We start from the raw sequence: 25,503 nt of genomic DNA, 5'->3' as shown, positions 1-25,503 counted from the left end.
AGGTCAGTGAAGAAGGAGGGGGAGGAGGTGCTCCAGGCACCAGAGCAGAGATTCCCCTGCAGCCCGTGGTGAAGACCCTGGTGAGGCAGGCTGTCCCCCTGCAGCCCATGGAGGTCCACAGTGGAGCAGGTGGGTGCCTGAAGGAGGCTGTGACCCCGTGGGAAGCCCGCACTGGAGCAGGATCCTGGCAGGACCTGTGGATCTGTGGAGAGATGAGCCCATGGAGCAGGTTTTCTGGCAGGACTTGTGACCCCGTGGGGGACCCACGCTGGAGCAGTGTGCTCCTGAAGGACTGCACGCCGTGGAAAGGACCCATGCTGGAGCAGTTTGTGAAGAACTGCAGCCCGTGGGAAGGGCCCATGTTGGAGAAGTTTGTGGAGGACTGTCTCCCGTGGGAGGGACCCCATGCTGGAGCAGGGGAAGAGTGTCATGAGTCCTGCCCCTGAGGAGGATGAAGCAGCAGAGACAATGTGTGATGAACTGACCGTAAACCCCATTCCCCGTCCCCCTGCGCCGCTGCAGGGGGTAGGTAGAGAATCCGGGAGTGAAGTTGTGCCTGGGAAGAAGGGAGGGGTGGAGGGAAGGTGTTCTGAGATTTGGTTTTATTTCTCATTACCCTACTCTGGTTGATTGGTAATAAATTGAGTTAATTTTCCCCAAGCTGAGTTTTGCCCGTGACAGTAATTGGTGAGTGATCTCTCCTGTCCTTATCTTGACCCACAAGCCTTTTGTTATATTTTCTCCCCCCTGTCCAGCTGAGTGGTGGTGGGGGAGTGATAGAACGGCTTTGGTGGGTACCTGGCACCCAGCCAGGGTCAACCCACCACAGCAGTGCACTTAAATTTTCCAGTGTAACCTAAATGTGAGGCCCTTGAACATGAGACCGGAAAGCTACATATATATTCACATGCTGACTAAACTGTGATATGGTTCCCTCTCTTCAGAGTTCTGCAAAGCCAATCTGAAATTTTCTCAAAATGTTGTTTGTTAGAAGAGCGTTTGGCAATAGAAGAGCATAGGCTGATCCTGCATCTTACCTGGTACAGGAGTAAACCAGATAGTCTAGAGACAAGCAAGTCAGCCTTCCTGCTGGAAATTGAGTTGTGCCATTTTCTAGTGACATGAGAGTCATAGAATGGTTTGGGTTGGAAGGGACCTTTAAAGGTCATCTAGTCCAACTCCCCTGCAATGAGCAGGGACGTCTTCAACTAGGTCAGGTTGCTCAGAACCCCGTCCAGCCTGATCTTGAATGTTTCCAGGGATGGGGCATCTACAGCCTCTCTGGGCAACCTGTTCCAGTGTTTTACCACCCTCATCATAAAAAGTTTCTTCCTTATATCTAGTCTAAATCTACCCTCTTTTAGTTTAAAACCATTACCCCTTGTCCTATTGCTACAGGCCCTACTAAAAACTCTGTCCCCATCTTTCTTATAAGCCCCCTTTAAGTATTGAAAGGCCGCAATAAAGTGTCCCCAGAGCCTTCTCTTCTCCAGGCTGAACAACCCCAACTCTCTCAGCCTTTCCTCATAGGAGAGGTGTTCCATCCCTCTGATCATCTTCATGGCCCTCCTCTGGACCTGCTCCAACAGGGCCATGTCTGTCTTGTACTGAGGACTCCAGAGCTGAAGGCAGTACTCCAGGTGGGGTCTCACAGTAGAGGAGCAGAATTACTTCCCTCAGCATGCTGGGCATGCTTCTTTTTATGCAGCCCAGGATACAGTTGGCTTTCTAGGCTGTGAGCGCACATTGCCAGCTCATGTCCAACTTTTCATCCACCAGTACCCCCAAGTCCTTCTCTGCAGGGCTGCTTCTCAATCCCTTCATTCCCCAGCCTGTATTGATACCAGGGGTTGCCCCCCTTGGCTTAACTGTGAGCTTCTGAGTCTGCTCAAAACCAGAAGAGAAGCGTACCAGAGATGGAAAAATGGACAAATACCCATTAAGAACTACAAGTGCATTGCCAGGGTGTGCAGAGATGCAGTTAGAAAAACAAAAGCTCAGCTCAAATTGAAATTGGCCAGAGATGTCAAAAACTACAAGAAAGGATTCTGCAGGTATGTAAACAACAAGCAGAAACAGAAGGAAAATATTGGCCCACTGTTAAACAGGAGAGATGATTTAGTCGCCAACAATGCTGAAAAGGCAGAGGTTCTCAACGCTTTCTTCGCCTCTGTCTTTACCAGCACTGTTGGGCCCCAGGCCTTGGGAACAGAAATCCAGGTTGATGCAAATACAGACCCACCGTCAGTGAAGGAAGAGTTGGTATGTGAACTATTACAGGAGCTTGACCCCTAGAAATCAATGGGACCTGACAATATCGACTCAAGGGTGTTAAGAGAGCTGGCTGACGTCATTGCGAGGCCGCTCTCCATACTCTTTGAGAAGTTGTGGAGATCGGGGGACACCCCAGAAGACTGGAAGAAGGCTAATGTCACCCCCATTTACAGTAAGGGCTTAAAGGAGGATCCAGGAAATTATAGACCCATCAGTCTTACTTCAGTCCCTGGGAAAGTTATGGAACAAATTCTCCTGGGGGCTATGTCCTGGTTTCAGCTGGGATAGAGTTAATTTTCTTTCTAGTAGCTGATATAGTGTTATGTTTTGGGTTCAGTATGAGAAGAATGTTGATAACACACTGATGGTTTCAGTTGTTGCTAAGTAATGTTTAGGCTAAGTCAAGGATGTTTCAGCTTCTCATGCCCAGCCAGCAAGAAGGCTGGAGGGGCACAAGAAGTTGGGAGGGGACACAGCCAGGGCACCTGACCCAAAGTGGCCAAAGGAATATTCCATACCATGTGACGTCATGCCTAGTATATAAACTGGGGGGGAGTGGGGCTGGGAGGGATCACTGCTCGGGAACTAACTGGGCATTGGTCAGTGAGTGGTGAGCAATTGCATTGTGCATCACTTGTTTTGTATATTCCAATCCTTTTATTATTATTGTCATTTTATTATTGTTATTATCATCATTATTAGTTTCTTCCTTTCTGTTCTATTAAACTGTTCTTATCTCAACCCATGAGTTTTACTTGTTTTTTCCTGATTCTCTCCCCCATCCCACTGGGTGGGGGGGTGAGTGAGTGGCTGTGTGGTGTTTAGTTACTGGCTGGGGTTAAACCATGATAGGCTATCACAAGTCAAATGAAGCACTTGACTGGGAAAAGCCAGCACGGATTCACCAAGGGCAAATCATGCTTGACAAACCTGATCGCCTTCTGCAACAAAGTAACCTGCTCGGTTGATGTGGGGCAAGCAGTGGATATTGTCTACCTGGATTTCTCCAAGGCTTTCAATATGGTTTCCCACAGCCTCCTCCTAGAGGAACTGATGCATTACGGTCTAGACAAGGGGTCTGTGTGGTGGGTGGGGAACTGGCTGACAGCCCACACCCAGAGGGTGGTGGTAAATAGCTCCTTTTCAAACTGGCAACCTGGCACAAGTGGAGTCCCCCAGGGATCGATATCGGGCCCAATGCTGTTTAATACCTTCATAAGTGATCTGGATGATGGGATCAAGTGTATCCTGATGAAGTTTGCTGACGATACCAAACCAAGTCAGGAAGTGGACACTTGGGAAGGGAGAGCCACCCTGCAGGAAGACCTGGATAGGCTGGAAGAGTGGGCTAACAAGAACCTTATGAAGTTCAACGACAAGTGTAAGGTCTTGCACTTGGGAAAACATAATCCAGGAGTGCAGCACAGACTAGGATCTACCTGGCTAGGGAGTAGCTCTGTGGAAAGGGACCTGGGGGTCCTGGTGGACAAGCTCAATACAAGTGAACAGTGTGCTGCTGCGGCAAAGAAAGCCAACAGGATGCTGGGTTGCATCAACAAGGGCATCACCAACAGAGATAAAGAAGCCAGCTCTGTTCTGCTCCCTTTTCCCTGAGGGCAGTTTCCCAGGGGGTCCCATTGACTAACTCCTTGAACATCTGGAAGTTTGCTTTCCTAAAATTCAGGGTCCTGACTTTACTCTTTGCCTGACCCATATCCCTCAGGACTGTGAACTCCACCAGTGCATGATCGCTGCAGCCCACCCAGTCTTGAATGTCATCGATTAGCTCACTTGCGTTGGTGACCATCAGCTCCAGTAACGCATCCTCTCTGGTAGGACTGTCTATTACCTGGCCTAAGAAGTTATCCTCAATGCACTCCCGGAGTCTCCTGGATTGCCTGCAGCTCGCCGTGCTACTTTTCCAGCAGATGTCAGTGTGGTTGAAGTCCCCCAGCAGGATGAGAGTCCATGAGTGCGACACCTCCTGTAGCTGGAGTAAGAAGGCTTGGTCAATAGGCTCCCCTTGATGGGGCGGCCTGTAGTAAACACTAACCACAAGGTTTCCTTTGTTGCCTCAGTCTCTAATTCTTACCCAATAGCTTTCAACCTGCTTGTGACTATTCTTCAGAGACAGCTCTTCACAATCTATCAATTTCTTGACAAAGGGGGCAACCCCTCTGCCCCTCCTTCCTCACCTGTCCCTTCTGAACAGCTTGTAGCCATCGATAGCCATACTCCAGTCATGGGATTCATCCCACCAAGTTTCACTAATGGCAACTAGGTCGTAGCTTTCTAGCAACATGGCGGCTTCCAACTCCTCCTGTTTGTTGCCCATGCTGTGTGCATTGGTGTAGAGGCACTTCAGCTGGGACGTCAGCCGTGTCACCTTTTTTAGAGGAACACCCCTTAATTCCTTTGAGGTATTTCACTGGTGTTTCCCTGTTGGCTTCTATTACCTCAGGGGCCCTGGCTCATCTCTAAGACGTGTTGTCTAGAAACAAGTTACTGGACTAGAGACACATTTCATACAGCTGTTCTTGCATTTTTTTTCCTAATAAGAAGAGTCCAAAGAGACCGTTGCTGTACTTTGCAACAGTACCATGCCTCATTTCAGAGCAGACTTTGGTGGAGGAAGACTATTCTCCTTTTTCCAAGTGCCAAGGAATGCTGGAGATAACAGGTACCAAAGCAGACAGCAAGATCTCATAGGTGCCATTGCTGCTGCTACGAGTATCCCAGGAGGTATACCTATTGGCACTGAGAAGCTGACGGGGTGAAAGATACTTTAGGGAGAATTACAAAAGGTAGGACCACAGTAAGATTGCTGATCATTCAGTAAAACCTATATGTAGTAGAGAGATGAATTCACACTTCACGTCACAAAAAATACCACATTTCAGTACCAGAACAGATATGAGCAGAGCCCACCTCATCACAGGACAAGCCAAGAAGCCCACACGCATTAATCCATCTTCACAAATTTTGCAAAGGACTCCTCAAATTTTCATATATTTTACAGCAGTAAATGCTCAGTGCTGTCTGAAATAGCGAAGTCCCAAGGAAACAGAGGCCCTATGTGGCCAGTGTGATCTGTGCTGGTTTTCATCTCATTGCTCTGGCAACTTTCCTACAGGCTGAAACAAAATTCTTAGTGACAAGTAAACACATATGTTATTCTAAATATCTTGAACAATGAACAATGTCTTGTTTGAACATATTGCTCAATGTAGTCACACCAAGACAAAAATGTATCTGCAAAACATTGGCCAATTGAGTCAAATGGAACTAACACAGGAACTTTTTTCCTGAGGGCTGAAGACAACTGTTTTCTAATATCCCCAGTCCCATCATTAACACAATAAGAGGGTGTTATTTAAGACAATGCTTTTAATTTCAACTCTCATTACTTTGAAAACGATGACTCAAATCCTTGTCCCTCTGAAGTCAAAGTATTGACCAAAGGTTCACGTGTCAAGAAGCGGAGGAAAGCACTCCAACAGATGTTTCATTTCTAAATGCTGCAAGTGCCTCAGCACTATTGGCAGCCAGCAGTACAGAACACTCAAACAAGCTTTATTCAAAACTATTTGCCATCATAACCTAATATTCCCTCTGAGCTAGCTTCAGACTTTTCACAACAGTCCTCCATAAAACATGGAGGTGGTCAACCTCTAAAGATCAAGCAAAGTACAGAAAGTTTCTAGGTTTAGAAATACTTTCAGAGTGAAGGATTCCAATCCAATAACGGAGTGTAATTATGGACTGCACACATGTAGATTTTCATTTCTTCTACAACAAATACTTGCAATGACCTTTCTACTCTATAACATCCAAGAAATCCAAGTGCATAGATTGAGACTTAGTACCACTTATAAATTTATAGTTGCAAAACACACATATACTGCACTAACCTATACTGAATTATTACTTAAGCATTGTTGTCAGCACAGAACTTACATTTAGTAGCCACTTATATAGAGATTTGTATGAATATTTATTAGAGAAAATATAAGTTATTAAAAAGTAGTTATCGAGGTTTATGCAGGAAAAAAATCTTACCTCTCTGAAATATCATGTACAGTGATTTACCAACAGGTTATCAAACTGTTTTATGCAAAGATTTCAAATTCAGATCCTGTATACTTTTAATGTGAAAAGTAGTGATTTGAGTTCTTCTATTCCACTTTTTACACCTTCCATACATGTTGCATTTGAAAGATCCATAATGACAAAAAGATCTGCTTAGCAACAGAACAGTATTACCTTACATTGCACCATGACTCCCATCCTTAATGCTGTATCAATGATGCCTATGGGAGTACATCAGCAATGCCTCAAGCAAAAATGTAAGCAGATGCAATACAGAACTGGAAAATTATCAAAACTATGTATCAATTAGCAGAATTATAAATTTCTTGACTATGTGTTAATCTCAGTCCTCTTGAAGACAAAAACCACACAAAATAGAATGTTTAATTAAAAAAGCTAAATATTAATCCAAAGTTGAATTCAATAGAATAAATACACGAAAACCTAAAAATGTCAGTTGTGCCCTTCATTAATATAGCAGACTGCTAATACCAAGGCTTTGAGGCAACACTGACCTAAAGCACATCAAACTCATTGCTCAAAGCACACAGCAGCCTCTTTGTCCAAGAACTTCCATACAAGAAGTTAACAGATCTCTTCCTTCAGCCAAGTGTGATGAGAATAGTTGATTACTGCTTATGATTGATTACAACTTTTATCATTATCCACCTCTGTAAATAGCAACATGAACATCTGGACAAAATTTTATTGTGTGCTGACTGGATGTGGTTCATTTCTTGGTCACGTCCAGAACACCTGGCCAGTGTTCTGGATGGGATTGATAAAGGGAGCATAACAGTCTGCACGTTCACACTGCCAAAAAGACTTATGCAAGATGTTTGTTACTTACTATAAAAAGCAGGAAGCTCTCGGGCTGACTCCTGAAGCCTCACCTACGGGTGGACGCACTGCATAGGACGTTCCCAATTACTGAGGATCTCCAGGGGCCGGCTGCCGAGGGGCTTCCCAGCCAAAGTGTGAACCCGGATGACAGTTTTGAAGTGGCAATTGGCGATGTATCCTTTTCTTAATCACTGCCTTGCTTTACAGTAATGAACTGGTGCATCACTACTCTGCTTATCTTTCCTTTTTTATTATTACTATATGTATATATATTAAAGCATATTAATTTTTATATATTAGACTGGAGTCTGTGTTTTTACCTGGAATCCCGCCATTCAGCAAAACACGAAGGATGTGACCTCCATCTGTGGAAGGCTCCAAAGTTCTCACAAAGCTTCATAGAAATTTACCTACTGTTGTAGTTTAACCCTAGCTGGCAACTAAGCACCACACAGCCGCTCACTCACTCCCCTCACAGTGGGATGGGGGAGAGAATCAGAAGGGTAAAAGTGAGAAAACTCATGGGCTGAGATAAAGACAGTTTAATAGGTAAAGCAAAAGCTGTGCATGCAAGCAAAGCAAAACAAGGAATTAATTCACCACTTCCCATCCGCAGGCAGGTGTTCAGCCATTTCCAGGAAAGCAGGGCTCCATCACACATAACAGTTACTTGGGAAGACAAAATGCCATCATTCTGAATGTCCCCCCTTCCTTCTTCTTCCCCCAGCTTTATATGCTGAGTATGATGTCATATGGTCTGGAATATCCCTTTGGTCAGTTGGGGTCAGCTGTCCTGGCTGTGTCCCCTCCCAACTACTTGTGCACCCCCAGCCTACTTGCTGGTGGGGTGGTGTGAGAGGCAGAAAAGGCCTTGACTCTGTGTAAGCACTGCTCAGCAATAACAAAAACATCTCTGTATTATCAACACTGTTTTCAGCACAAATCCAAAACATAGCCCCATACCAGCTACTATGAAGAAAATTAACTCTATCCCAGCCAAAACCAGCACACCTACTCAGTCAAGATGAATGTTTCAAATTATCAAAAGCACAAATAAAAACACTTAAAACCTATATATTGTTATAAACTCAATTAGCTTTAAAAATGTTGTGGTGCTAAACATAGTGTTATCTGGGCAGTTTTTTTAAAAAAATTCATTGCTATAAGTTTTTTAAAAATATTGCATTAAAAAAAGGCATGTTTGATGAACTCACATTTGAATAGAAGCAGTTCCAAATTTAAGCTTAGCATTTTTTAACAGTTTTGGGTTTAGTTTTTGCCTTCAAATTGAGAAAAATATTGTTTCTGGAACATGTCCTGAAAAAGTTCAGAAAATAACTCATTTCTTTAGCTGCACATTTCCCCCTCCTCACCTTTTCACAAGGAAAATCACAAGCTTGCAATTTTATAGTCCTGACAGATGCTTCTATCTCTTTTCAACAGGTGTTCAGACTACAGAGCAAACAGTTTCAGCCAGATAATCTAGGAATCTAACAAAATCTAGTAAGAAATGCATCCAAACATGACCTTTGCAAGTCCATTTTCAAAAGCTGCAACTGGAGCATGCTAAAAAATAAGGAGTTGCAAAACTCCTTAGTGATCACAGAAAAAAAATAATAATTTCAGTTTCCTGCAAAACAGTGCTACAAAATTAAAATACCAAGGCATGAACAAATTTGTAGGAGCGGGGAAAAGAGCTAGATAACTTATTTACAGAAAATTGTCCCTAAACGCCCCAAATGTTTTCCACAGGTTACTACAAATTGTTTTGATAGATAAAAGGCACATTACTGTGGAATAGCAACATAATAGATGCTGTATGAAAACGAGAGATATGCACTTTCCCTACAGCAATCTCAGAGTGACTCAGAGTAAATCAGAATGACTAGTTCTCCTATTACTGAAACAGGACTACACAACATATGCTGACAAATCTCCAAAAATAATAAAATAAAAGAGTAATCATGGATTAAAAAAGTAGGGTATATGTAGGGACAAGCATGCAGCAAATTAACATTGATCAAAGGTTTCTTTGAACAGACAGGAGGGCAGTCTTTACATCATAAATGCTACCTATTCATGTTTTTACATGGCACTTTAGGAACTTCTTTCAGGCTACCCAAGCAACTGAGTTTTCTTTCCATTAACCAAACCATTGCAATTACAAATACCCTTGCTTATGGCAAGCAGATATCCAGGTGATAACTCTATTAATTTTTACCCCAGGAACTGTCTCATTGTAGCATTTTCCGAGTTGTTAATAATCACTTCAGGGGAAAAAGCATTTGTCCAGTACTTTCACTGCAGACAATAATCTAAGCTAGCATGAAGAAAATTATTTCCTTTGGGAAGTATGCATGTTGGCAAAAGTAATCCAACTATTTTAAGTATACTTTATCACAATGTTAAAAAAAATAATAAAGACATATGACCATTAATTTGCCTGTTAGCAATAGCAGCTATATCTGCCATCTATCATTAGGATCCAATTATTAAGATATTCCTTTTGTGATAACGTGAGTGTAGCCAGATATGCTTGTGTTCCAAGAGATGGAAAGATGCTTCCGGTCAGAATACAAATACTAGAGGAAACACAAAGGGAGCTGTAGGTCTCAGGTAAGGGATGGCAAACAGAAAGCAGAGGAAACAGCAGAGCTCCACAAGGCCATTTCACATTGAGATAGCTAGCAAAAAGCTTCAAAGATTACATAAAATCAACACCATAAGCAGACTGCAAAGTTTTATTGCTATATACAACTTAAGTTTCAATTTCAAGTAGTTAATTGTTAGGGTTGCCTCAATCTCAAGTTTGTTCTTAATATACGCAATGTCATTCATCTCTCCCTCAGATATATTGTGCAATGATATTTTAGTGAATAGAACAACTTAGGTCTTTTCATTCCTAAGATGAAATGGACTTTATTTTCAACAGCCCGAAAATTATTCTGACACATTAGCCTATTGGTGAAAGCAGAAAACATTTAAATTCTTAAGGTGTGAAATTTCTTATTTAGATAGCTATTCTCTATGCAACACAAGTAACAGGGTTATGTAAAAATCTTACCCTTTCTTTACTTCAGCAGTTTTTACCTCATTAACTTCTGCCCAAGTGAACTGATATCTAACAGTAGTCTACTAGGCATGATGGCCAAGGAGGCATAAAATGTTTTTCTTATTTAGCCTTATCAAATACACCTAGAGATTTCCAAGAACATAGTCTGTGCATTACACCAACTTTTGCAGTTTTACAGCAAACTCTATTCATCTTTAGGATTATGGAGAGCCTACCTCCTTCCAAAGGACAATAATGCTTTTAAAAACTTGACTCCTCAACCCAACCTCAGTTCCTACTTCATTCGCCATCCCATCCATGACGAGCATATGGATTCACTCAAAGCAAAAAGTACATTGAAAACAGAATTAAGCAGATCTTACAAAAAATTATAACATTTTTGTTCAATGAAGCGCCATACCAAGGGAACAGCTGTGTCACCAAGTTCTCAGTCTAAGTTATCTCCATGACTAATGGCATGTCCCTCTGCTCACAAGACAGCACAATTTAAGCTTCCCTGATAAACCATCACTGAACCAAGGAACATTTATTTCAGTTCTTCAGCAGGTATCTTCACATTTTTACATAGCAATATTAAGTTGAGAGCAGGAGACAATAAGCTTGATTCACAACAGGAAAAACATTGCCTATCAGATTGCTCTTCCATATGTAGTCACCAGAGATACAAAGATGAATCCTACCAATAAGTGGCAGTAAATGGGAAATAGGTAGGACACGATGATCCTTCATCAACCCCAAACTGCATTTCTTCCCTTTGAGCCAAGGTAATTTCTGAATCTGTGGCTATAAATTGCTAAACTAATCAAAATTACTTGAAGAAAAATCTGTTTGGTTCAAGGCTACAATCAGTTAATCCACTCCCTACAGATCGGTCACAGCAAGCAATTTTTGTTTGAAAAACAAATATCCTTCCTAAAGAAGCCTACACTAATCTAATTATGACCAATGATAGAAAAAAGCTTCTTACCCATTTATTTACTTAATCTATGGTTACATTTATTGTCAGATCAAAAAGAAACTCCACTCAAAAGATAATCAGCCATTTTCTTAACAGTAGCAACTTAACAGGTACTTCCCTTCTGTTTGGTGTTTGAAAGTGTGTTTATATCTGCTACTTCCATATTCACATGACACTTGTTCTTCTATCATAATGAAAAACTTCTATCCCTCTGGGCTAACACAAGCAACCACCCACCCACAAACATGGACCAAGTATAAAATGATTAAGTTTCCAAATTTCCAAATTACAACAGTTGCAAGAAACAAGTTGTTATGAAAATGGCTATTTAAGACAAAAAAAGTTTTAGTGCAGCTAAATTTCTATTAAAAATAATACTATGTCAACAGAAGTCTTCATTTATTTCCAAGTGCTCAAATTGTTATTACACATATGCTATTTAACTACCTTTTATTTGAACATTAAGATAATTACAGTTGGAGGGCACATATTTCCAGTGGCCTCTCCGCAGTAGATACCACCAGAACAAAACACGAAACATTCCACGTGGTTAACAATATGACATTTGAGTTACCAGAATTACAATAATCAATTTTTTGCTAACAGATCACATAAGTACATAACTGGGGCATTTCCTTTAACAGAAATATCAAACTTAGTACTGCATTTGTTTAACTTCAATATGAACATCTCTACATAAGAGCAACATTGTACATGAGTTTGATTTAGCACACATATGGTACTTTGGCAGCTCTAACTGTGATGTATTTTTCCTCATAAGCTCCATAGTAGGTTTAATTTATAAAACACATTGCTAATATGCCCAGCATAAATATCAAGAATCAAATGCATCTTTCATTTGCCACTTCAATGGGAAAGGAAGCAGTGTTTTTTATCTCATATTACACAGTCTTTTCATACATGCACAATTTTCTTCCATGGATGCTTCTACATGTACCCTAACTACCATTTTGTCTGCAAGAAAATAATCTTTATTCAAAAAAAATCTGAATTTTCTTCTCAAATTAGAAAGACTACAGCCATGGACAATTACATGACAAATCACTACCAACTATTTATTTCAAAATAACATTGAATGTGTCAAATTTTTATCAAGTAACCAGCACATCAGCCATCTGAGATGCAATTAATTCCCTCACAATTAAACACATCCCATTTTGAGTTCATTTGTGAAACTGACTAGTTTATTAGTTACTTTTTCTGTAGGACAGTCATGCAGACATTAAGACTGGCTCAGGTAAAATATATGATATTTTATCATTATTACAGGCAGAAATATAACTGGCAGATGGAAAACTATTTTTAACACACACAAACTAAGTAAAATCAAACTGCCCCAAGTTTTCTCAAGTAAAATGGGATAAATGGCTCCAGTAATTATCATCACAAATTCAGCATGGGTGTTATCTATAAGAGGAACTAATAGTTCTTGGTTAACAAATACTAATTTCTTTGAACATCTCTACCATCAGTTTCCACAAGAGAACTAATCACTATCTTAAAACTTTTTCACTTACTCCCCCAAAATGAATGAATTTAATTCTCCACCTTCCACAATTATATTGTACTCTGATACACAACTGTCATCCAATGACCTACTACCACAGTAGTCCAAGTGAGGACAATGTTCCCTCTATTATGATAATCATGCACTTTAAAGTAGCCACATGAAAGTTTTGAGGTAAAATGGTTGAAATCTGGTTGTAAAATTTCAGATTTAAAGAAAAAAAAACATATATACATACCACAAATAAAAAAAAACCAAAAACCACCTAGAATCTGTTGTTAGTGATCTGAAGCAATTTATCTCATTCACTTATCTGTGAAAATTTTAGCAGATATTTCATATTTATTCTATTTGGTCCAAATATCCCTACATGCCATTAAGAATCACTCAAAAAAGAACGTTGTGCCCAAAAATGCAGCTGCTACCACAAAACATCTCTTCATCCTTTTATTCACCCTCAAGCGGTTCTTAAAAACTCAGTTTTCCTGAGCTATAAAAAAACCCAGATCTTAACTTTATTTGAAATATGTCAACAATGGATAAGTTAAAAAGCAGGTAGAGGTATCTGACATAATATTTAAATTAAAATAAATATATAACTAATTTGATGAAGTTGCCCTTCCTCACCCTTCAATACCCATTTGAATTGAACTCTGCAGCACAGGAACAGTCTGTGTATGGCACTTAGCAGAACAGGACTTCCATGCATGTCTGCAATATAAACAATTATATTAAGATATTCCAAAATTAAACAAATAGTAAATCCTGTTTATGTATACAAAATTTTAAAAATACATTAAATTTAACATCAAATGGGAGAATTACAGCTGAACCAGTAAGTTGTACATTCACTACATAGCCTTGAAATGTCAATTTTCATGAAGTTGTTTCATCTTCTTCCTTCAATTAACTGAATTAAGTCAGAAAATAAAACTCTTCTCCAATTCTGCTAACATACATTTCTTCACTGTAGTTGTTACGTGTCAGCTAACTTTGATCTTTCACTGTAAGCTTCTGTACTGGCATGCCCCTTATCTCTCCAAGTTCTACTCAAACATTATATTCTCCCTTCTTCATTCCATAGTTTGTGACACCTACCAAGAAGCCCTTCAACTGGGGCAGCATCTAGTCTAATAGAGCTTCCACTGGACAGAAGCTTTTCTTACCAGAATAGTACACTGGTAGACAAGCAAAGTTCTCTAGAATCATGATCCACTGTGTACCAGCGCTCCATTGTAAGCACTAAGTATCTTCTGTACAAAAGATAAAACAGTTGTACGCATGTAAGCCACACAAGGTGAGCCAAGTTAAATGGTTTAAGTGGGCAGTGCAGACAGGGCAGAAGCATGATAGCCAGACATTTTGGCTGAAGCAATTTTAACCCCGTTTGACTGTTTAACCTGTGTTACAGCCTAGCTTAAGCATCATTGTTTATACAATACTCTCAAACAAACAAAAGCCTTACAAAGACAGGATAACTGTTCTTTTCTATAGACTAACTAGTCAGTATGTGTTCAAGAATGAATTTAATGCAAAGCTTGAAAAGGGTACCTAACTAATAACCACCATTTGGAGCTTTTAAATACTATCTTACTCTGAGGTATATGTCTATTACTGTAAAAGTTTATGCACCACATTCTAAAATCTAGGGCCCAAGAATAAAGGCTGTATTTTCTAAGCCAAGCAAGCTATAGAAAAACGGGAAGAAATAGTGTGTGGCTTGCATTCAAGTGTTATCGTTTAGCATAACACTTCATGCAAGTAATGCAAAAAAGTCTATATACTCAGGACTGTTTACATCTGAATAAATACAGTAAATTAGCAAATACAGTATTTAAAATTATCTAAAAAAATGTGTTTTACCAGGTATTCACTGTTTGTATCAAGTCTTAAAACAGAAAGCTGTCAGGGCAATACCAAAGAGTATGAAATAAAGTAAAAAAAAAAAAAATAAAAAAAATTAAATGGAGACATTTTAAGAAATCTCCTCAGAAAATAAATTAATATTGACAGTTAACTAAACTGAAACTAAAACAAAGACTAAAGCTATTAGGTGGCCTTATCAGCAAACACCTTCAATCAAAAGACCATAAATACCTATGCTTTACATATTATTTGATTTGTTTCTTTTATACCATGAGGTGAAAGCAACACATTTGCTTTTAGTAAAGTATACACAAATAGCCTCACTCAGAATACACTTTTAATGCACATTAAAAAAGTATTCATCTTACAAATCGTTTTGCAATTCAAATATACAATAGCTTGGAAAACAATATTTTAGAAAACAAAAGCCAATGTAAAAAGACCACTCAAAACAACTAAAATTATAAAGGTTTCTGTATGGCTCTGTATTTACAGTTTTCTTACTGCATCATCAATATCAGAAATCTGTTCCTTCAGCTGGTTCCACTGTTCTGGATTTAAAGAAATACCTGAAATGCATTAAAAAGAAATACTTAGGACAAAAAGAAAATTGTAGTGCAGGATCTTGCATAATTACTGTCAAGGCTGGTTTCATACACAAAGTCTATGTCATGACTATTAATGCTTAAGCTACCTCAAGTGTAACAACCATCTCAGTTACAAAGTTAAACTACTAATTTGGAACACTTCAGTTTAACTTTATACCTTAGCTTATCTCTGGAGAAATTAAACTTATGAAGAAAACGAGTGCAGTATAACAAATTCATTCACAAGTGTTAGGCTAAACACAGGAAGTGAAATACAGCTCTGGCCTTGATAGAAGGCAGCACAAAAGAAATGTAGGAAATCAACCGTATTCCTGTTGGCTCCTAAAAGCCATACCTCTGTGGACTGAACTTCTATGCACTTTTAAAGTACCATAATTCTGGGTTGGTTTTATTTTCCTTCTGTTTCTTAAAGCACTGTGAATAACATAGTATAAGTAACGTTTTGGAGAGACTCTATTCCACTCCCTAGCACTCACAAACCAACACAGAAGTTATTTTTTTCACTTCAAGTTCACTATAGCTTCTAGTGACATTTGATCAATAATTATTCAGTGCCCCACAACCCATCTCCTCAGTTCTAAATTTGTACTTCCTCAAGCTCAAGTCCAGGCACATGCTTCCTTTGTGCTTTAGTCTCCTCATTCTTCCCCTAAAATCTCTATATGCCAACTTTATGCAAGTACAGACTCACAGGCCTACCTCTCACACTCTCTCCAGCAAGGCTCTTCTACTATTTACCCCCACTCTCCCCCCTCAGTGATAAGGCTTCCTTCATTGCTTTCTCCCTGTAGATGGAACAGGACCTGAAAACAGGTAAAATTTCAAATCCCATTTTTGGGGCTCATCACCTTTTTTTTTTCTTCCTTCTATCATCACTATCTTATCAGAGCACCACTTATCAGAGTAGCGAGCAGTCTGCACGGAGCTATTCTAAGCGGTTTTCCACCAGTCTTTAGAGGGCAGGTTTCTTTTGAAAACAGGCCAGGTGTGCTAACCATTATTAGGGGACCAAAAGTCATCAAGATGCCCCTGAACAACATATGACATAAACTGCATGCAGTTCAGACCTGCTGTTGGAAACAATCTGACACAACAATTCTGAACTGTTGGATTTTTTTTTCTATATTTTATTACACAATTTCAACTGTCCATACTGTTTTTAGGATAGCTAGATAAGGGGCTCATAAGTGCATCAATGGAACATTAGACTCACATACTGTATCAATTATTATTAATTTTATCCTAATAAAATTCAGATCCTTTTGCCACATTGATAAACATTTCTATCTACATCATATAATTTTTGTCACTTGGCATATCCATCAAGTTTCATTGTAGTTTACCACTCAAACTGCATATACTTTTGATTTCCACCTCAAAACACAGCAGTTTAAAGTCCTTAGAAGTTGGGAGTAATCTTTTTTGTTAAGTAGCAGCAACACATCCAAACCAAGAAATTTTCCTTTACAGTACCAGTACACCTGTTCATACAAATAACCACTAAGAATAGGTTTAAGAGAGCTGTCGAAAATGTTTCTCAAGCTTTCCAAATGTCTATTTGCTCCTGGACACACTAGGAGAATGTAACGAGCCTTATGCTGATTCTACATTAAATGTCTTCAATCTCCAGGACAGGATGTTTCATACTTACCTCTTTCCTTGGCGCAATATGAAAAATGATTAAAAGTAAGCTTTTCTAACAGAAGCAACGTGACATTAAGGAAAGCACTACTACTGCAACTGTCCTCACATCCCCATCTTGTGGGCAGCAAAGTTCTAAAAATGGTTCAGTGAAGGCATGCCATAAAAAGTAGTTATGGGAGTAGCAATTAAAGGTACAATGGCTTATGCTGTGTTGCAGATTAGAAGCACAGTACCAAAACTTGAACACTTGAGATATTTTCACCTGAACTAAAATCTTGAAATATTTTTTACAAAATAGTCACATTAAATGTTTTAATTATTTTAATCTAAAATCTGATAGAAATTGAAGATCATTGTTTTAAAGAAATTAACATCTTATTACAAATGAATAACTTAAATCTTTTCAGTGACATTTGAAATAAGAAATCCAATTGTAATAAAAGCAAGAAATGGCATTAAGTTAATCAATGGGAAAATGCGTGGCTATGTATATAACTCCCATACCAAATTTGCTTGTATTTCATGCCTTTTTTTCCATAAATCATGGGGGGTCCATTTAGGAAAACAGACTCAGGCCAAAGAAACCACTTTGCTTTTGTTTATAACCTACAGATAAAACTAATAATTTGTTAAAATATAAGTTATAAAAAAGTAAACATATTACTCTAAAAATACCATGTAGTAACAAAGTATAAAAATCTGATACACAAAGTTCTCCAGCAAACTGCAGACAATGTTTTAATACAAATTAACATGAAGCAGAACAATACCTTTTCTGCCAGGCTTCATTTCACCTTCTTGATCCATCCAGTATTCTCTAATATCAATTAAGACTTTCCCTTTAAAGTCACGAACACTGACATATCTCATTTTGCCAATCTGTCAAAATACATATAAGAATATCTTTTAGATATTTTACATATTACAGCATTCACTTTTCCCAGCAGTATCACACTTGGACATGTGACATTGCACACTGCAGCTTATTTTAGACACCAGAGAAACAACTAGATCAAGAGCTTAATCCAGAGTAGTCAGTAGGCAAATAAGTAATGACAATATAAATGGGTGAACAACTTAAAACCAGTTGAGCATTTAATGCTCAATGCAAAAGTGGCTCTCCTGGAATAAAAATACTTATATTCTTAACAAGCTTACCTCTTACAAAAACCACTAATTTACTGTTTTCTGAAATAAAATTTTGCCTCTATTATAACCATCTTTGTTAGTAGCAGTTGTAAACAAACAGGGAAGAGGGAGCTCTACTCCCAAATCTAACTTTTAGTCCATTCCACATGTACAGAAAGCAAATTAGATATTCACATGAGATAAGCACAATTTCTAGAGGATTGTTCCCCTCCCCTTTTCTTTTTTTAAACACAGTAAATACAGATGGAAACAAAAGTAACCCACCAACTGTGCCTGCTCCCAAGTCCTCATAGCACTTACTGGAACTGTGGTTAAAAGACTATCACACTGCACCAGATGTTTAAAAAAAAACCACCCGACAAAACAAAACAAAAAAAACCCAAAGAAACAACCCATCCAAATCCTTTAAGTTTACAAGCATGTAGCATAGTATGAAATGACTTTGGAATTTCATAATTTCACACAACAGTAGCTTAACTGAATTATGAGGGCTTCTCTTTTCTTAGGACAAGAAAAAAAAGGGGGGGAGGAGAAGAAGGGAAGAGAGACAACAGGCACAATGATGACTATGCATTACACTATATATTTAGGCTTTCTCAAATTTTTCCAAATTTTATAAAAAAACCTATTCATTCACATAAATTCATAGTATAATGTGAATTTGAGAATCAGAAATTAGATAATAAAAACACAATCAAATACAATTCATGTAAGAAATTCTTAGTATTTTATATGCACCTTCTGAATACACTTTATGAAGAAAGAACACATTATAAAGTAAGCAGTTTTAAAAATAGAATATTCCTTCCCGATAAAAACATTAGTTTTAGTTTTCAACTTCCTTAATTTATGCATCTTGAACTTAGACATAATTTAACGGGGGCCAAACACATGTTACAAGTATTAAGTCTGACCAGGAAGCATGAACAACTCTCCAACCAACTAAAATCATCCACAGATGATTAAGTCAAAAAAATGTAATTTCACAAAATATCTATAAAAAAGTATGCTTTAAGTTTTTTAAAAGTAATTTTTCTTCTTATGCAGATCATGCTAAATTAACTCTAAAATTTCTTTTAAAACAATTGGGACATCTTTAGATACTATAAGCCTGAAGCAGTTGTTTTCCTACTTCAAAGCATCCTTTAAAATGAAAAAGTTTATAAGATAGTGTCCTGGTTTCAGCTGGGATAGAGTTAATTTTCTTCCTAGTAGCTGGCATAGTGCTATGTTTTGAGTTAGGTATGAGAAGAATGTTGATAACACTGATGTTTTCAGTTGTTGCTCAGTAGTGTTTAGACTAGAGTCAAGGATTTTTCAGCTTCTCATGCCCAGCCAGCGAGAAAGCTGGAGGGGCACAAGAAGTTGGCACAGGACACAGCCAGGGCACCTGACCCAAACTGGCCAACAGTGTATTCCATACCATGTGACGTCCCATCTTGTTTAGGAACTGGGAAGTGGGGGCAGGGAATCGCAACTCGGGGACTAGCTGGGTGTTGGTCGGCAGGTGCTGAGCAATTGCCCTGCGCATCATTTGTACATTCCAATCCTTTTATTATTGCTGTTGTCATTTTATTAGTGTTATCATTATCATTATTAGTTTCTTCTTTTCTGTTCTATTAAACCGTTCTTATCTCAACCCACGAGTTTTACTTCTTTTTCCTGATTTTCTCCCCCATCCCACTGGATGGGGGGGAATGAGTGAGCGGCTGCGTGGTGCTTAGTTGCTGGCTGGGGTTAAACCACGACAGTCCATTTTGGCGCCCAATGTGGGGCACGAAGGGTTGAGATAACGACAAACCTGACCAGAGCTTGTTAAAACAAATTTGTTCTAAGCATTCATTATATTGGACTAATAGTCGCTGGTCATTATGTTGATTTATGTGTTCTTAGAGTTGTTGCTCTGGTTTTTAAAGCTCTGTTATGTATCACCTCGCTTGCTGTATGTAGTCCCTCTTCTGCTGCTTATCATCCGTGGGAGGTGGATTAAGGTTTTCGCTTTGATGTATTGTATAACACTGGTTTATGGTATGATAAAGTCATCGGCTGTGGGATTAATCCGGTATTTGCACTCAGTATTGTCACCTTTATACTGCGGGAGCCATCTGTGGGAAACTATTAATAATTATACCATTTACCTTTCCTCCATGGAAAACCAGTCTATGGGTGGGGTACCTTTCTTCCCCTCTCCTTTCTCCTTCGGTCCAGTTACAATGGTGTTTGAGAATTTTGAAAAATTTGAATACTCCTGGGATGTTGGGACTAGCATGGTCCTAGCCCTACTGCTAGGAATTAGCATACTTCTGAATGTGGTTCAGCTCTCGTTTAAGGTTAAACAGCTATTTAAGAAGATCACCCAGAGATCTGCCCCAAGGCTGGATAATGATGAGTGGCAGGGTGTGTGGGGTAGTATGGGCAAGTACCTAGAAAAGTGGGCACCTCCAGTGTTTTGGAAATTCACCCCTGAACAAGTGCAGGATCCAGAAGAACTAGTAAAATATTTGGAAAAGGTATGCTGTCACCCCGGCAGCTCCAGAGAGATACAAATCACTGCAACGTGCTGGGGCCTGGCCCAAAGATCCAGAAGAAGTCCAATGCACGCGACCCATGTGGCGGAAGTTTGTACGGAGCGCACCATCATCCTATGCCAACACATTGGCAATAATGTCCTGGAAAGACGAATAGGCACCGACAGTGGATGAAATGGTTCACCAACTCCTGCAATACGAAGAAAATATCTCCTCCTCCCTACAAGCCTGCATTTCGGCTGTGGAGAAGCTGTCCCAGGATGTCCAGCAATTCAAAGAGGATATGTCCTACTACCCACCTGTACGGGCCAATGTCTCAGCTATTAGGAGTGAGCATTCCTCTGCCCAAGAGAGAGAATATAGAAGGTACACACCGCGAGGTGCACGGTGGTTTTACCTATGTGATCATGGAGAGGACATGAGGAAATGGGACGGAAAACCTACCTCGGTCCTAAATGCACGGGTACATGAGCTGCGAGGAAAAATCACCACAAAAGGGGATTCTACCAGGAGAAATGCCACTCCAGTTTCTAAACAGAGTAGAAGGGCTGATCTTTTTTCTGATCCTCTTGAAGGGACTTCTGAGCCAATTTTACAAAAAGTGAGTACTGGATACTCTAACCAGAATTAGAGGGGCCCTGCCTCCAGCCAGGTGGAGGAAAGGGACAACCGGGTCTATTGGACTGTGTGGATTCGATGGCCTGGCACGTTACACCCACAGGAGTATAAGGCTCTAGTAGACACTGGCGCACAGTGCACTCTAATGCCATCAAGTTATAAAGGGACAGAATCCATTTGTATTTCTGGTATGACAGGGGGATCCCAAGAGTTAACTGTATTGGAAGCTGAAGTAAGCCTAACTGGGAACGAATGGCAGAAACACCCCATTGTGACTGGTCCAGAGGCTCCATGCATCCTTGGCAAAGACTACCTCAGGAGAGGGTATTTTAAGGACCCAAAGGGGTATCGATGGGCTTTCGGTATAGCTGCCTTGGAGATGGAGGGCACTGAACAGCTGTCTACCCTGCCTGGTCTCTCTCAAGACCCTTCGATTGTGGGGTTGCTGAAGGTTGAAGAACAACAAGTGCCAATTGCTACCACGACGGTGCACCGGCGGCAATATCGCACCAACCGAGACTCTCTGATTCCCATCCACAAGTTGATTCGCCAACTGGAGAGCCAAGGAGTGATCAGCAAAACTCGCTCACCCTTTAATAGTCCCACATGGCCAGTGCGGAAGTCTAATGGGGAGTGGAGACTAACAGTTGACTATCGTGGGCTGAATGAAGTCACTCCGCCAACGCATGCAGACGTGCCGGACATGCTAGACCTTCAATATGAACTGGAATCAAAGGCATCCAAGTGGTATGCCACAATGGACATTGCTAATGCATTTTTCTCAATCCCTCTGGCAGCAGAGTGTCGTCCACAATTTGCCTTTACTTGGAGGGGCGTCCAGTACACCTGGAATCGACTGCCCCAGGGGTGGAAACACAGCCCCACCATTTGCCATGGACTGATCCAGGCTGCACTGGAAAAAGGTGAAGCTCCAGAGCACCTGCAATACATTGATGACATCATCATATGGGGCAACACAGCAGAAGAAGTTTTTGAGAAAGGGAAGAAAATAATCCAAATCCTTTTGAAGGCTGGTTTTGCCATAAACCAAAGTAAGGTCAAGGGACCTGCACAGGAGATCCAGTTCTTAGGAGTAAAATGGCAAGATGGACGTCGTCAGATCCCTGCGGACGTGATCAACAAAATAGCAGCTATGTCCTCACCGACTAATAAAAAGGAAACACAGGCTTTCTTAGGTGTTGTGGGCTTTTGGAGAATGCATATTCCAAATTACAGTCTGATTGTAAGCCCTCTCTATCAAGTGACCAAGAAGAAGAACGATTTTAAATGGGGGCCTGAGCAACAACAAGGCTTTGAACAAATTAAGCGGGAGATTGTTCATGCAGTAGCCCCTGGACCAGTCCAGACAGGACAAGATGTTAAAACTGTGCTCTACACTGCAGCTGGGGAGAATGGCCCTACCTGGAGCCTCTGGCAGAAAGCACCTGGGGAGACCCGAGGTCGACCCCTGGGGTTTTGGAGTCGGGGATATCGAGGATCCGAAGCTCGCTATAACTCCAACTGAAAAAGAGATATTGGCAGCATATGAAGGAGTTCGAGCCGCCTCAGAAGTAGTTGGTACTGAAACACAGCTCTTCTTAGCACCCTGACTGCCAGTGCTGGGCTGGATGTTCAGAGGGAGGGTCTCCTCTACACATCACGCGACTGATGCCACGTGGAGTAAGTGGATTGCACTGATCACACAACGGGCTCGCATAGGAAACCCCAGTCACCCAGGAATTCTGGAAGTGATCATGGACTGGCCAGAAGGTAAAGATTTTGGAATGTCGCCAGAGGAGGAGGTGATGCGTGCTGAAGAGGCCCCACTGTATAATAAACTGCCAGAAAATGAGAGGCAATATGCCCTGTTCACTGACGGATCCTGTCGCATTGTGGGAAAGCATCGGAGGTGGAAGGCTGCTGTATGGAGTCCTACATGACAAGTTGCAGAAACTGCTGAAGGAGAAGGTGAATGGAGTCAGTTTGCAGAGGTGAAAGCCATCCAGCTAGCATTAGATATTGCTGAAAGAGAAAAGTGGCCAGTGCTCTATCTCTATACTGACTCATGGATGGTGGCAAATGCCCTGTGGGGATGGTTACAGCAATGGAAGAAGACCAACTGGCAGCACAGAGGTAAACCCATTTGGGCTGCCACACTGTGGCAAGATATTGCATCCTGGCTAGAGAATCTGGTTGTAAAAGTACATCATGTAGATGCTCACGTACCCAAGGGTCGGGCCACTGAAGAACATCGAAACAACCAACAGGTGGATCAGGCTGCCAAGATTGAAGTGTCTCAGGTGGACCTGGACTGGCAACATAAGGGTGAGCTATTTATGGCTCAGTGGGCCCATGATACTTCAGGCCATCAGGGAAGAGATGCAACATATAGATGGTCTTGTGATCGAGGGGTGGACTCGACCATGGATACTATTGCACAAGTTATCCATGAATGTGAAACATGTGCTGCAATTAAGCAGGCCAAGCGGTTAAAGCCCCTGTGGTATGGAGGGCGATGGATGAAATAGAAATATGGGGAAGCCTGGCAGATTGACTATATCACAATCCCACAAACTCGCCAAGGCAAGTGACATGTGCTTACAATGGTGGAAGCAACCACTGGGTGGCTGGAAACATATTCTGTACCCCATGCCACTGCCCAGAACACTATCCTGGGCCTTGAGAAGCAGGTCTTGTGGCGACATGGCACCCCAGAAAGAATTGAGTCAGACAACGGGACTCATTTCCGAAACAACCTCATAGACACCTGGGCCAAAGAGCATGGCATTGAGTGGGTGTATCATATCCCCCATCATGCACCAGCCTCTGGGAAAATTGAACAATACAATGGACTGTTAAAAGCTACATTGAGAGCAATAGGGGGTGGGACCTTCAAACATTGGGATACACATTTAGCAAAAGCCACCTGGTTAGTCAACACCAGAGGATCTGCCAATCAGGGTGCCCCTGCCCACTCAGAACTTTTACATACTGTAGAAGGGGATAAAGTCCTTGTAGTGCACATAAAAATATGTTAGGGAAGACAGTCTGGGTTACTCCTGCCTCAGGCAAAGGTAAACCCATTCGTGGGATTGCTTTTGCTCAAGGGCCTGGGTGCGCTTGGTGGGTGACTGTATTGGGTCTGCCTGAATGGAGTTAATTCTCCCCATAGCAGCCCTCATAATGCTGTGCTCTGCATTGGTAGCTAGAAAGGCGTTGATAACACACCAGTGTTTTGGCTACTGCTGAGCAGTGCTCACACAGCATCAAGGCTGTCTCTCCAACATTTTTGCTCCCCCCCCTCCCCCAACGGCAGGCTGGGTCTGGGCAAGATCTTGGGGGGGGACATAACCAGGACAGCTGACCTAAACTAACCAAACAGATATTCCACACCATATGATGTCAGCTCAGCTATAAAAGCCAAGTAAAGGGAGACGGAAGGGGGGCATTTTCGTCTTCTGGAGCAACCACTACACGTACTGCAGCCTTGCTTCCCAGGAAGTGGCTAGACATCACCTGCTGATGGGAAGTAGACAATAACATCATTTGTTTTTCTTTGCTTTTGCATGCAATCCTTGCTTTCACTTTATTAAACTGTCCTTATCTTGACCCACCAGCCTTTTGTTATATTTTCTCCCCCCTGTCCAGCTGAGGAGGGGGAGTGACAGAGTGGCTTTGGTGGGCACCTGGTACCCAGCCAGGGTCAACCTACCACAGTGATGCGAAAAGATGGGGAAGTCTGATGTGTGCCTCAAGGGGATTTGATTTTAGGTGAGAATAGCCAGAATTAAACTGTATGATATTAGTTGCTATATAACCCTGCTACTGTATGTTGTCATTACCATAATTGTTATATGCTATATCCATAGTACTACAGTAAGAATCACTTAGATCAAGCAAGAATGAACTGTGATAAAACTGAGCAAAGCGCAGTAGTGATGGAACCAGAACTGACTTCAGCATGCAACAATCCAACGGTGCACACCATCCTCCTGCTGCGTCCAATGTCACCTGCTTGTCACACTGCACTGAAGCCCAATCCTGCTCTGCTGAATGAGAGGACTTTGCACCATCCCTTCTGCCCAGAAAGACTGGTATGACAGATGGAGCCCTGAGTCAGGAACTAAGTGAACTCAACAAACATTTTATGAACATGATCCATAAACTAAGGGAATGATAGCTCTGTGTGTGTATACGTGTGTGTGTATATATATATCATTGTCTATATATCTCAAAAGGACAGAAAAGGTGATGATCATTGACCAGGATGTAACTGAAGGTATGGGAACTGAGCATGACATAAATGGTATAGAATAAGGGGTGGA

The 25,503-nt window shown here is 40.9% G+C and overlaps 1 protein-coding gene across 1 annotated transcript in view; it reads right to left on the bottom strand.

Moving 5' to 3' along the window:
- Positions 1-14,865: 14,865 nt before the first annotated feature.
- The window catches only part of SUB1 (SUB1 regulator of transcription), a 29,208-nt gene continuing 18,570 nt past the window's right edge, over positions 14,866-25,503 (bottom strand). Inside the window, exons 4-5 of the mRNA XM_069775434.1 lie at positions 17,654-17,762; positions 14,866-15,200 (exon numbers count right to left, since the gene is read on the bottom strand). Coding sequence (XP_069631535.1) covers positions 15,121-15,200; positions 17,654-17,762 — 189 coding nt within the window. The 3' untranslated portion in view covers positions 14,866-15,120. The remainder of the gene's footprint in view (positions 15,201-17,653; positions 17,763-25,503) is intronic.

This window comes from Haliaeetus albicilla, chromosome W (assembly GCF_947461875.1).
Source record: "Haliaeetus albicilla chromosome W, bHalAlb1.1, whole genome shotgun sequence".
NCBI lineage: Eukaryota > Metazoa > Chordata > Aves > Accipitriformes > Accipitridae > Haliaeetus > Haliaeetus albicilla.
The sequence above is the reverse complement of the archived record's forward strand: the minus strand, read 5'-3'. Positions and strand labels throughout refer to the sequence as shown.